Source organism: Coregonus lavaretus, assembly GCF_964263955.1.
Source record: "Coregonus lavaretus genome assembly, contig: SUPER_35_unloc_6, whole genome shotgun sequence".
Classification (NCBI taxonomy): Eukaryota; Metazoa; Chordata; class Actinopteri; order Salmoniformes; family Salmonidae; genus Coregonus; species Coregonus lavaretus.
In genome coordinates, this window is record NW_028167176.1 from 789,636 (window position 1) to 803,484 (window position 13,849).

The 13,849-nt window shown below is 42.3% G+C and overlaps 1 protein-coding gene across 1 annotated transcript; it reads left to right on the top strand.

Moving 5' to 3' along the window:
- Positions 1-12,080: 12,080 nt before the first annotated feature.
- LOC311110469 (fibrinogen-like protein 1) lies at positions 12,081-13,191 on the top strand (the record flags this gene model as incomplete). Its single annotated transcript, XM_084189022.1, has 3 exons — positions 12,081-12,140; positions 12,556-12,724; positions 13,028-13,191. The coding sequence occupies 3 exons, from the start codon at positions 12,081-12,083 to the stop codon at positions 13,189-13,191; spliced, it is 393 nt and encodes a 130-aa protein (XP_084045148.1).
- Positions 13,192-13,849: the final 658 nt, after the last annotated feature.

Below are 13,849 nucleotides of genomic sequence, written 5' to 3' on the forward strand. Positions count from 1 at the left end.
ATTATTCAGCGACACTGGTTATTATTGTAATTCATGAAAATAATAATTAGCTTTTTGGTCTGAATTTAAGGATAGCAGTGGAGTTAATGTTATGGGAAAAGGTTAGGTTTAAAATCAGATTTTAAGAAGATAAATTGTAGAAATAGGCGGGGTTTAGCCATAAAGTGTCATCCAAGTGGGGTGCTTCATTATGGTAGTAGTGAAGGAGTAGCTAGCTACCTATTACGGATTCATAAAGTGTCATCCAAGTGGGGTGCTTCATTTTGGTAGTAGTGAAGGAGTAGCTAGCTACCTACTACGGATTCCATGGACTGCAGTGGTTTAGCTCAAACGTAATCTGATTTGAGTTCTACTACGGAAAAGACAGACAGCGAGACACCTTGATGAGACCGCGCTTCCTGCCTGCCTACGGACTTTCTCTCCCCGCTTGACCACCTCCCTCAGATGACCACTTAAACCATGAACTTTCTAATAACTCTAAATTACAGTATTTGTCTTTTTGTGTGTGTTTTGAAGCGCTTTGAGATTCTTTCAAAAAGCGCCATATAAGTAGAATACATTATTTATTATTATGACTGTGGTAACTAACTTTAGTGACGACCCATGTAAACAATCAACAGTCTACTTTTGTAAGGTTTTTCAGCCAAACAAGACAGGTTTCATTCATATTCATAAGCTGATTGTTTGGTAACGTTATTTCGACGTTCAGATGGAATCACGTTCTGGCTATATCGGGTTCAGACAGCATTTTGCAACACAGGTAGTGTCGATCATGGAGATGTTGAGCGAAACGGCCGCAGCAGAAATCTGCAAGCTCTTTGAGGATGCCTACTCCACTTTATATTTGGAAATAACGCAACAAATGGCTCAAGAAATACAATACAGCAAGAGAGAATACAATGCTATGAAAGAAGAATTAAACATGAATGGAATGACTACTTGCCACACAGCCAGAGTGACAACACCAACAGGTAGGTTAGCAGACTAAATTAAATTCTTCTTCGATGAGTTTTAACGGCAGTTAAAGGTGATTACCGCCACCTACTAGACTGGAGTACAACTCCCTTATACTTTACTTGAAAAAAAATTAATAAAAATACCCTACCATCTAACGCTACACTCACAAAAAATAAATAAATAATATAATATTATAATAAAATAACACCACCCTACTCCACTATTTAAATCTATTTAGTCCTACCTCAGGTCAACAACCTGAAAGGATGGGACACCACCACTTAACACACCCTGTAACTCTCACATTTACATTTACGTCATTAGGCAGACGCTCTTATCCAGAGCGACTTACAAATTGGTGCATTCACCTTATAGCCAGTGGGATAACCACTTTACAATATTTTTTCTTATTTTTTTCTTTCTTTGGGGTGGGGTAAGGGGGGGGTAGAAGGATTACTTTATCCTATCCCAGGTATTCCTTAAAGAGGTGGGGTTTCAAGTGTCTCCGGAAGGTGGTGAGTGACTCCGCTGTCCTGGCGTTGTGAGGGAGCTTGTTCCACCATTGGGGTGCCAGAGCAGCGAACAGTTTTGACTGGGCTGAGCGGGAACTGTGCATCCGCAGAGGTAGGGGGGCCAGCAGGCCAGAGGTGGATGAACGCAATGCCCTCGTTTGGGTGTAGGGACTGATCAGAGCCTGAAGGTACGGAGGTGCCATTCCCCTCACTGCTCCGTAGGCAAGCACCATGGTCTTGTAGCAGATGCAAGCTTCAACTGGAAGCCAGTGGAGTGTGCGGAGGAGTGGGGTGACGTGAGAGAACTTGGGAAGGTTGAACACCAGACGGGCTGCGGCATTCTGGATGAGTTGTAGGGGTTTAATGGCACAGTCAGGGAGCCCAGCCAACAGCGAGTTGCAGTAATCCAGACGGGAGATGACAAGTGCCTGGATTAGGACCTGTGCCGCTTCCTGTGTAAGGCAGGGTCGAACTCTCTGAATGTTGTAGAGCATGAACCTACAGGATCGGGTCACCGCCTTGATGTTAGCGGAGAACGACAGGGTGTTGTCCAGGGTCACGCCAAGGCTCTTCGCACTCTGGGAGGAGGACACAACGGAGTTGTCAACCGTGATGGCGAGATCATGGAACGGGCAGTCCTTCCCCGGGAGGAAGAGCAGCTCCGTCTTGCCGAGGTTTAGCTTGAGGTGGTGATCCTTCATCCACACTGATATGTCTGCCAGACATGCAGAGATGCGATTCGCCACCTGGTTATCAGAAGGGGGAAAGGAAAAGATTAGTTGTGTGTCGTCTGCGTAGCAATGATAGGAGAGGCCATGTGAGGATATGACAGAGCCAAGTGATTTGGTGTATAGCGAGAATAGGAGAGGGCCTAGAACTGAGCCCTGGGGGACACCAGCGGTGAGAGCACATGGTGCGGAGACAGATTCTCGCCACGCCACTTGGTAGGAGCGACCGGTCAGGTAGGACGCAATCCAAGAGTGAGCTGCGCCGGAGATGCCCAACTCGGAGAGGGTGGAGAGGAGGATCTGATGGTTCACAGTATCAAAGGCAGCAGACAGGTCTAAAAGGACAAGAGCAGAGGAGAGAGAGTTAGCTTTAGCAGTGCGGAGAGCCTCCGTGACACAGAGAAGAGCAGTCTCAGTTGAATGACCAGTCTTGAAACCTGACTGGTTTGGATCAAGAAGGTCATTCTGAGAGAGATAGCAAGAGAGTTGGCTAAAGACGGCACGCTCAAGAGTTTTGGAGAGAAAAGAAAGAAGGGATACTGGTCTGTAGTTGTTGACATCGGAGGGATCGAGTGTAGGTTTTTTGAGAAGGGGTGCAACTCTCGCTCTCTTGAAGACGGAAGGGACATAGCCAGCGGTCAAGGATGAGTTGATGAGCGAGGTGAGGTAAGGGAGAAGGTCACCGGAGATGGTCTGGAGAAGAGAGGAGGGGATAGGGTCAAGCGGGCAGGTTGTGGGGTGGCCGGCCGTCACAAGTCGCAAGATTTCATCTGGAGAGAGAGGGGAGAAAGAAGTCAAAGCATAGGGTAGGGCAGTGTGAGCAGGACCAGCAGTGTCATTTGACTTAACAAACGAGGATCGGATGTCGTCAACCTTCTTTTCAAAATGGTTGACGAAGTCATCCACAGAGAGAGGGGGGGGGGGGATTTAGCAGGGAGGAGGTGGCGGCAAAGAGCTTCCTAGGGTTAGAGGCAGATGCTTGGAATTTAGAGTGGTAGAAAGTGGCTTTAGCAGCAGAAACAACTCTTCTGATGTCAAGTCTCGCACACGCAAATACCTCTCTGCAGTTGCCACCACAACCTCAATTTTCTGTGACTTACGCTCCATCCCTGCAGTCAAGATGATAACCATTGCTATAAAAGCTAAAAATCCCATCTTACTGAAACATATCACTTGTTGGCCTATCCCTCTGTACTGGTACAGATCTACTACTCACACCACTCCTCTCAGGATCCCTCCCCCTTGACACATCTTCCTCTACTTTCTTCACTGCCTCAGCATATGACAACTTCTTCACTACTCTTACCCTGGAAACCTCAACCTGCCTCTCTTGCACGAGACATTTCTGGTCCCCAGCCCCATGGGCACCCCTACAATTAACACATACCACTACTTTCCCCAATGCTACACATTCCTTTGTCTCATGCCCTTCTGCACACTTCTCACACCTAGACCTCCCTCCTACACACTGCTGCCACATGCCCATAAGCTTGACACCTGTCACAACGTAATGTATTCGGCACAAAAGCTCTTACAGGATAACTTACATATCCTAACATCCCTTTGTCGGGCAAAGACTCAAAATAACAGACAATGACTCTTCTGTTTCACCACTCACACCACCCTGTCTGCGTCGCACCAAACAACGAGCATCACAAACACCGGGAATCTTCCCTTTCAGTTGGTCAACTTTTACATTTACTGCTACCCCAGTAATCACTCATTTCAATGGCGCCCTTTTCTTGAGCGCAAAACAATTCACATCTCTTGGCCCCATTCGTTTAACGCGGAGCGCCTGCTCCCTCTGACGAGCAGACCAAACTAAATTCCCAGATTTACAATGGAGTTGAGCCGCGACGTCACAAAAAATACGTTTTTAGCAAAAACAACGATTTCCGAGTCCGTAAGGGAGTTGCAGCGATGGGACAAGACTGTAACTACCAATTGGATATCACGAAATTGGGGAGAAAAGGGGGTAAAAAAAAAAAAACGATTTCAGCATACAAAGTAAATGCGGGCTATTCTTTGGGTGATAAAATGCGCAGACTGGTCTCATAGACTAGACGTAACAAAGTAAACTTAAATCCGGGTCACTCAAATTTGTATGATATGTTACATTTGGTATGGTTACATAAGATAGATTACTTAAGGCAAAAACGACAAGGTTGGTTGTTCAAATCCCTGAGCCGGTGGAAAAATCTGCCGTTTTGCCCTTGAGCAAGGCAGTTAGTTCCCCCCACAACAACTGCTCCCTGGGCGCAGATGATGTGGACGCCGATTAAAGCAGCTCCCCGCACCTCTCTGATTCAGAGGGGTTGGGTTAAATGCGGAAGACACATTTCGGTTGAACGCATTCAGTTGTGCAACTGACTAGGTATCGCCTTTCCCAAAGGTAGCATGTTCGAATTTCATCACAGGCAACTTTAGCTACTTTGCAACTACTTAGCATGTTAGCTAACCCTTCCCCTATAACCTAACTCCTAACCTTAACCCCTAGAGCTAGCTAAAGTTAACCACAACGAATTGGAATTCATGACAGATACGTTTTTCACATTCGTAACATATTGTACAAATTGCAATTCGTTGTGCTGAGTGATTATTGCTTTTTGAGGTCGTTTAGGTTATAAAAAAATAGTCACGGTTCAATTTCGGTTTCGCATATTTTTTTAAACATTAAATGCATTATGAAATAATGACACCCACAAATCTGATCATTTCCATTGGTCAGGTGGTTTGAAGTTGTAGTGCCGCAAGTGGTTCCCGGATATAGACAGCTGCCAAAAGCACCAGGCGGTGCGGCACTGTGTGACCAACACCAATGCTAACCTTCTTAGCTGTGAGCTGTGTGGAAAGTTGTTTGCTCTAGCCTGTCATCTGAACAGACACAGACAGAAACAATGCCAGTCACAATGAACAACAGAATCAATGGTTGTCTGTCTCTCGATCTTTCTGTGTCTGTCCGTCCGTCCGTCTGTCCGTCTGTCACAGTCATGACCAGTCAGGAGTTTCTTCAAAGCAGAAAAATCCAAAATCCTGCCTTTTTTATATTAGGCTTCATTTACAAACAACAACAAGTGTTCTTATGTGTACTGTCTGATATATGCATAAACAAGAGGCATTTCTTCCAGCTCTATTCCAAAATGTTAATTTTAATGAAAAAAACATTACTTACCTAATTTGTGCCTCACACTTTCAGAATGTCCCCTCCTGAATAAAGATATTAGGCCAGGATTCAATCCGAAACCGCGCTCTAGCGCGTTTTACATTTAAAGGTAATTTCCAATTGAGCCGACATCTGCAGCTCGATCGGATGAATGAATCCCGGCCTAAGGAGCACTGGTTAAAGCAACTGTCTCAGAGGTTGTGGGTTCTCACCTAGATGTATGTGCTTTTGTTTGTGCTTCTAATTTCAAAATGTCATTATGTCAAATACACAGGCAGATTTGAAGAGGGCTGTGGCTGTGGGATTCAATCCCTGCTGCTCTTCTAAGAGGTTTTAGGTTTATACCCCATCTCTTCTGCGTTAATGGACATTTCCGCCAACATTTCGAAGAGAAGGCTGATGAACGTGATAGACTTGGTGGCTCAGGGCCAGAGTCCTTGCCTTCCATTCATGGGTTCAAATCCCATTTATTGTGCTTTAGTGGACACAAATGTCAACGTCAAAATTACAAAGAAAACGATTGAATATGAAAGAGATGGTGGCTCTAGGGTTGAGTTCATGCCTTTCATCCATGAGCTTATGGGTTCGAAAACCCATCGCTTCTGCTTTAGTCACTGAATGTCGATGTCAAAATTACGAAGAGAGGTGTAATGTGTGTGAAGGAGTCTGTGGCGCTGGGGTAAGGATCTCACCCCATAAGTACAGGGCTGTAGGTTTGAACCCAGTGCTGGCTCTGGATTAGGGTTGCCTCACCACTGAGGACTCTGCCGCAGAGTGAGTCAAATCCACTGGGGGTGACTGAAACACATAGAAGGGCACAATAAGTGGGAGTGGTTAAATCCTGCGGTTTCAGAACAGTAACCAGCAGTGGTTATGGAGGGAAACCGCTGGAAAAAGTAGACAGTGTTTTAATCGGCAAAAGCACTATTTAAAAACGAGGTGTTTACTTTTTCCAGATGTTTCCCTCCATAATCACTGCTGTTCACAGGAGTGGGAACCTCAAGTATTAACCCCCATCAGTTGACACACTCCACCAACACACCCATAGACTCTACCCGGGATTGAACCCACAACTCCATGCTTACAAGACGAAAGCCTTATGACTGAGCCACCAGCTCCTTCACGCACGCCGCTTCGCTTCCTAAGGTTGAGATTCAAGGAAACGTTCAAGAGTACACTAATAAGCCAACGTTGGAGTTGAAAATAGTGGTCTGTTAGCTTTGTGGTACCCACATTGGGTTTCCCTGTGACCTCTACTGGTCAGGGCCATGCTTATCAATAATGTGGGCATCAACAGGCTTTCTGTCTGTCACCCAGCATAAGTTGGAGGTAGCTGGAGTTGGTTAGATGGCATCTCTACGCCAGACAGCTCTCCCTCAGACACTTGCCTGGAGGTCAGATCAGACAAATACCTCTGGGCAGAAACACATCAGAATGCAAACACAGCTAACCTCTGGAGAGATCAACTAGACCATTCAGGCCACACCTCTGAACTCACCTTACTACAACTCACCTTAGCTATCATGTGAACCAGGGGTTTTCAAATCTTACCCTAAAAGGTCCAGAGCCTGATGGTTTTCTGTTGTACCTGATAATGAATTGCTCCCACCTGGTGTCCCGGGTCTAAATCAGTCCCTGATTGGAGGGGAAGATTGAAAAAAACAACAACAGTGGAACTGGCTTCGGGGTCCTGAGTCCGTATCCACGAAGCCTCTCAAAGTAGGAGTGCTGATCTAGGATTAGTTTTGCCTTTTAGTTCATAATAAATAAGACTGTATGGACAGATACATGTATTCAAAACACATTCAACAAAATATTAATACATTATTTTATCAAAATAATTTATACAGTAATATAAATATTAATACATTATTTTATCAAAATAAATTATACAGTAATCTAAATATTAATACATTATTTTATCAAAATAATTTATACAGTAATATAAATATTAATACATTATTTTATCAAAATAATTTACAGTAATCTAAATATTAATACATTATTTTATCAAAATAATTTATACAGTAATCTTTTTTTAGTTTGTTTTGATATGAGGAAGAAAAGCCTTATACATGTACAGTGGGTTCCAAAATTATTGACACCCTTGATAAAGATGAGTAAAAATGTCTGTCTAAAATAAATAATTAAAATACTGAGCTATATTGTATGCTAAAATATATATATATATTATTTTATACTAATACAATTGCTCAGGGAAAGATTTCATTTAACAAGTAATATTTACTTTTCTCAAAAAAGGTAGGGGCCAAAATGATTGACACAGCGGTTTTCCATACTTCACCTTGCAAGGATAACAGCACTGAGTCTTTTTCTAAAATGTTTTATGAGTTGGAGAACACATTGGGAGGGATCTTAGACCATTCCTCCATACAGAATCCTTCCAGATCGTTGATATCCTTTGTCTGCGCTTATGGACTGCCTTCTTCAATTCAAACCACAGGTGTTCAATGGGTTTCAAGTCCAGAGACAGATGGCCATTGCAAAATATTGATTTTGTCACCATTTAACATGGATTTTTATGAGTGCTTGGGGTTATTGTCTAGCTGGAAGATGCACTTACTGTCAAGTTTCAGCCTCCTGACAGAGGAAACCAGGTTTTTGACTAAAATATCCAGGTGCTGGTTAAAGTTCATGATGCCGTTGACCTTAACAAGGGCCCTAGCAACCAGTGATTGTGCATACACAATCCCTCTCATAACATTATTTCTATAGAGTTACTCATAGCTCTCTGTGGTTCATTACAGCTGGAAGGTCCTCTGTTCTGAGACCAGTGTTCTGAGACCAGTGTTCTGAGATCAGTGTTCTGAGATCAGTGTTCTGAGACCATGGCAGATGTTGTCCACATATGTTTCGTATGGTTTTCCTGGAGGTCTTCGCCCATGAGAGGGAACCCACAGTCTGAGACTGCTGGCAGCCAGCCTGGGATGTCTGACACACTGACAAGAAAATCTCAGCCTCTCAGCCCTGACCTTCTCACTGATCAATCAATCAATCAAATTGTATGTATAAAGCCCTTTTTACATCAGCAGATGTCACAAAGTGCTATACAGAAACCCAGCCTAAAACCCCAAACAGCAAGTAATGCAGATGGGGGCGGCAGGTAGCCTAGTGGTTAAGAGCGTTGGGCCAGTAACCGAAAGGACGCTGGTTCGAATCCCCAAGCTGACTCACTTAGCCCTAATTGCTCTTGTAAGTCACTCTGGATAAGAGTCTGCGAAATGTAGAAGCACAGTGGCTAGGAAAAACTCCCTAGAAAGGCAGAAACTTAGAGAGGAACCAGGCTCTGAGGGGTAGCCAGTCCCCGGGTGGAGATTGGGTAGATCTCCATACAGGTGTTGAGACCAGGGGATCCTTTTTACCGCTCTTAGCATCCTGGTGTAGCGACCATTTCGATGCTGGTCAAGGGCAAAGATACACACAATAATTATTCTGCCAACAAACAAAACAGTTTCAGTTAAACGTTGTGCTTCCCTTAAAAGCCACAACACTATAGATGGGCTTTCAGATTGTTCGACAATATAATCATTACTGTATTGGTCCTTTATCAAAGAGACATTCAGGAGGATTCCAATGAAGTAAAAATAACACTGACAGAAACTATAGAAAAGCACACTTCATAGATACAAACCACAGTAGGTCCTGCTGTGTACAAACAACCCCTTCCCTGCATACAACTCATACCTGGGCCAAACCACAAGACAGCCCCTGTACTTGTTAATATTCTAGACAGATTCCTAGTGTACAAACTAGTGTGAACATTTAAACATGAAAACTTTAAACGAAATTGGGATCTTTAACTTTAAGAAAAAATACCTAACTTAAAAACAATGGTATTTTTTTTCCATTTTACAACATTTTAATCACATCACAAAACAACCACTAACAGGTCCTGATCATCATTATAAAGGGACACGTTTAAATTAAACAAACCTAACGCAACAATGTTGTAACATTAGTAGCATCATTCACTGACAACAAATTCAACATTGTTTGTGAAGATAGATCACTCTAGTCTGAACTAACACCGGTAAATGTGAGATTCCAACCTACTGTTTTGTCACAGTTTAGGGCAGACAGTCAGGAACGTGTAGACTTTCTAATCTGTAGGACATCAGAGGGTTGTTTTAACGTCACTCAGCTAGCAGAGATAGCTACAAACACTTCCACCACCTGCGTTTGCGATTGTGTGATTACAATAGGCTGAGTGGTGACTGCCCTCTAGTGGAGGAACAACATAACACACTCTATGGCTCAGTTTAAGCCCAGTTCTGATTTCCCGCCACTAATTGGCCTTTTGACTAATCACATCAGCTCTTTTGCAATTAATTGGGCAAAAAATCAGATTAGGGCTGCCTGTGTAAACGCAGCTTTCCATCTTGACATGAATAGTCAAATTTACTAAAGTTTGTACCATTTTCTTCAATAGGGAATATATGCTCAAAAACAAAGCTAAAACATGAAATGGTCATCGTTACACTTTACCTAAATTGATTTTTTACTTACTATCACTTTTATTTAACCTTTTCATTCAATCTTCTATGTTGAATTCCCTCTGAAAAATCTTCCGGGGCTAACTTAGTAAATCTGCTTTTACACAGGCAGCCCAATTCAGATCTTTTGCAAATGATTTGCATATCAAATCAAATTTTATTGGTCACATACATGTGTTTAGCAGATGTTATTGCGGGTGTAGCGAAATGCTTGTAAAGAAATGCTTGTAAAATAAAGTGGGTACAGTGATAACTAACTGATATTTTCCCTAATGTGTAAACAGCACAAAACCACATTGAATCTGATCTTTTAACTTCTGATTTATACCACATCCATATGTGGATCTCAATGCTGATACAAACCAGATCCTCCATAAGTGACCTGTCTGGACAATCAGATCGGATGTTTTCTTTTACACGTCGTCGCCTGCCGTTATCATGACAACCACTCCAAACTGTTAAGGAAGAGTGACAGGAAATGAGCATACATGCAGTAAAAAGGTCAACATGACGCAAAACGTGGGAGAAAGCCAGGGAAGAAAAACTGCCCACTCTTGTTGACGCCACGGAAAAATCAAGGCCGACTGCAATACTGCAGGCATTGTTAGCAGAAAACTGGATCCCCATTATGGCGAATGAAAAATGGCAATCTTTGTGGTCAATCTTCGTGTAATAAAACAATGTTTTGAAAACAAAAATGGTACCAATAATTTCTTCTAATACACCAGATGTATGTCCTTGGACCGATTATTTTAAAATCCCACGCAAAAGAAGTTAAGGATAATTGAGTTGCTAATGGAAGCCTGCAGTACCCCGGTCGGCCTTAATTTGAGTTACTCAATGAGAGGGGGCAGCACTGAGCTTGCCTGCAATGTCACTTCCTGGAGTAGCTCAAACTGCTCATGTTATGTCTTCATGAGACGCCATCTTAACCGACTTAATTTGGCTTCAATGGCTATTAAGTCTTCACAAAAGGAATGAATGTTTTGTCCATTCATATATACACTAATTGAGGAATGTGCAAGGACGCCATCATTGGCAAATCTGATCTAACAAAGTGGATATTCGTCAAATTCTAACAGGCTCACAATGTGGTTACTAACACCATATTTGGATATATTTGGCTGGCTGTTTTCACGGCATAATATTTAGAAGTTGTTATTTTTAGGGTTTAGAAAAAAGTTATTCTAAATGCAAACTCTTGTTTGTATAAGCTGGTAGCATAGCTAGACATATAGAAATCGGTGGTTGTAGTTGAAGTCCTTTTTTAAGTGTGATGCAGTTGATTGTTGATGATGACATGAACATGTGTTGTGGTTGACATCCATACAAGCATTATACTCAAGATTTATACCCCAACGTGTGAAATACACATACAGACAATAACCTAAAGGTAGGCTAAATTTGATGGGCGGCAATGAGGAGATTCTGAATCTTCCCCCCAGGAGGAGGTCATGTGCATGGCGTTTCCATGGCGTTTCCATTGTTTTGGTCGAGTTCCATTGATCTCTTTATCGCATCTATGCATCTGTCTGGTACTTCAGAGGCTACATCAGTGTGAATGTGGAAAGCTGATATGGGTCACATGTAAAACTGAGTGTGGACAGTCAGAAAAAAAATATTGGATATAGAAAGAAAATCAGATTTGGGTTTTTAGGGTGGCTGTGTAAACATAGCCTAAGTGCCTTACTTATCCATCATAAACTGGATTGGTAAGATCTGAATCAAGCCTGTTGAATTAATAGAAGTAAATCAAAACTAGAGTTGAAACATGAAACAAGGGGAATGTTGACTTTAGGCAGGGGAAAGTTACAAGTCGTTGAACTCAAATAAGAGTCGGAAGGACCATGTTTAAGATAATGTCAGTAAAAAGGGGTATTGTATCACCAGTTTGGTTATGAGAAGGGAGGATAGACAGAAGGAAGACGCAACAAAAGGCAACCCTCTGTTACGCGATAGATCGCTAGACACAACTAGGTTTAATAAGAAGGTCAATGGCCAGACTATGGTGGGAAGGTACTAGCCATTTCTCAAAGTACAGTAGAACACTTGTGGGTGTGTCCTAAATGGCACCCTATTCCCTATATAGTGTACTACTTTTGACCAGGTGCCATTTGGGATGCAACCGGTGTCTGCCATGGTGGGTTGTCGGAGGGTAGGGTGAACAGAGCTGCAGTAACACTGGTGGTTGAACATAGCTCACGCCATGGCAGGAGCATCCACCATAGTAGTTTTGGGGCTTTTGTTCCTCACGGAATGCCACTCGGTAAGCGTTATTTAGATTTTGATTGGCTTTGGTTCATATTGTGCATAATTGTACTTCCGTAACACCCACACAAGTTGTGATGATGACATCTTATGTGCCATTTTAGTGTATTTTACGTGCACGTGTGTGTGTGTGTTTTTGTGTGCATGCATCATCTGTCTCTGAATCCAAATATAATTTAGTTAATAGCAGATGATATCATAACAGGTTTCTTTATTCATTTTTTTGTTTTAATGTACTGAGATTAACATTTGTAGGGTATCACATAAAATTAACAAACTGTTCCTTTATCTTATCTTGAAAACTGTGATAGAACGGACAATTTTGACTTTAAAAAAACGGTTTTGTTAAATGAGTTGTACAGCCTGAGAGAGTGAACAGGGTCCCCCTCACCCCTGTCCGTCCTGTCCACTAGGCCCCAATGCCGTGTGGGGAGATGGTGGGGCGTCTGCAGGCTGAGATGGAGGACCTGGTGAGGGTGATCAATGACCAGCACCGCTACATCCAGGGGCTTCACCACAGCCAGGCCCAGAAGCTGCCTCAGATCCCCCAGACACACCTCCAGACCGGGGACCAGTACAAAGGTCAGGCAGTGGATAGAACCACAGAGGTCCTGTTATTATTTATGTGTCATTCTATGCGTAGAACATAGAATGGGTAGGATTAATGGGCATTCCACACAGAGAAAAGTTGGTTTTTATTTTATTTTTTACTGAATTTATCATCCGTTTTTTTGTGTGATTCATGTTTGATTAGCTGTTAATTGTGATCTATTCAATTTCGTTTTTAAAACAGACTAAAATAGTCCAAAATAATGCACTGTATAAGGAATGGATCGAGTGCCATTTGGTGTGCATGCCCTGTAACCATGTCCTCTGTGTGTGTAGACTGCGCTGAGATCTTTAAGGATGGGAACTCAGTTAGTGGCCTGTATATGATCAGACCGGACCGGTCTCCCTCCTCCTTCATGGTGTTCTGTGACATGAGTGACGGAGGAGGCTGGACTGTCTTCCAGAGGAGAAAGGACGGAACCGAGTCCTTCGACAGGTAGGTGAAAATAAAACACCACTATCTACTTAGAGGGTGATAGATAACTTTTTCAAATGAGTACATTCTATTTTAGTTACAGTGCACTGCAGTTATACTGCAATATAAGTACTGTTAATTTTTGTAAGGGCAATTGTAGGAATAAACAAATACTACTAATTTTTGATGTATTTTACATTAGATAGCCTAATTAACACCTTTAGGTTTGCAACAAATTGTCATGGTATGCTTTCTCAGAGCTCCAGCACAGATCATGTATTGGGCGATTCCACGCCAGCAGGAGCAGAAAATATTTTTGGAATCTCCGTTTGTTCTGGCAATTCTCACATAGAAACTTCATTGGGAGGAATGATGTTTAACATGCTTTTTACATTTGTATCACAAAACATTTCTTAGAAAATGGTGATGAAAGTGGCCACTTTAGGCCCTTTTTAGACCTATACATGCCTCCTGTAAGACCATATGATCTGTGAACCGTACATGACAGACAACATCTTGATGTCTTTATACTCCATAGTGTTCTCTAACTTATGGAATATGTCTCCACTCTGAAATACAAATGTTCACATTCATTTATTCAACATAAAAAAAAATATATATATATATGAATATCTCAAAAACAACCCTTTTTGATTTTGTTAATTTTAAGACATTGTTTGGAA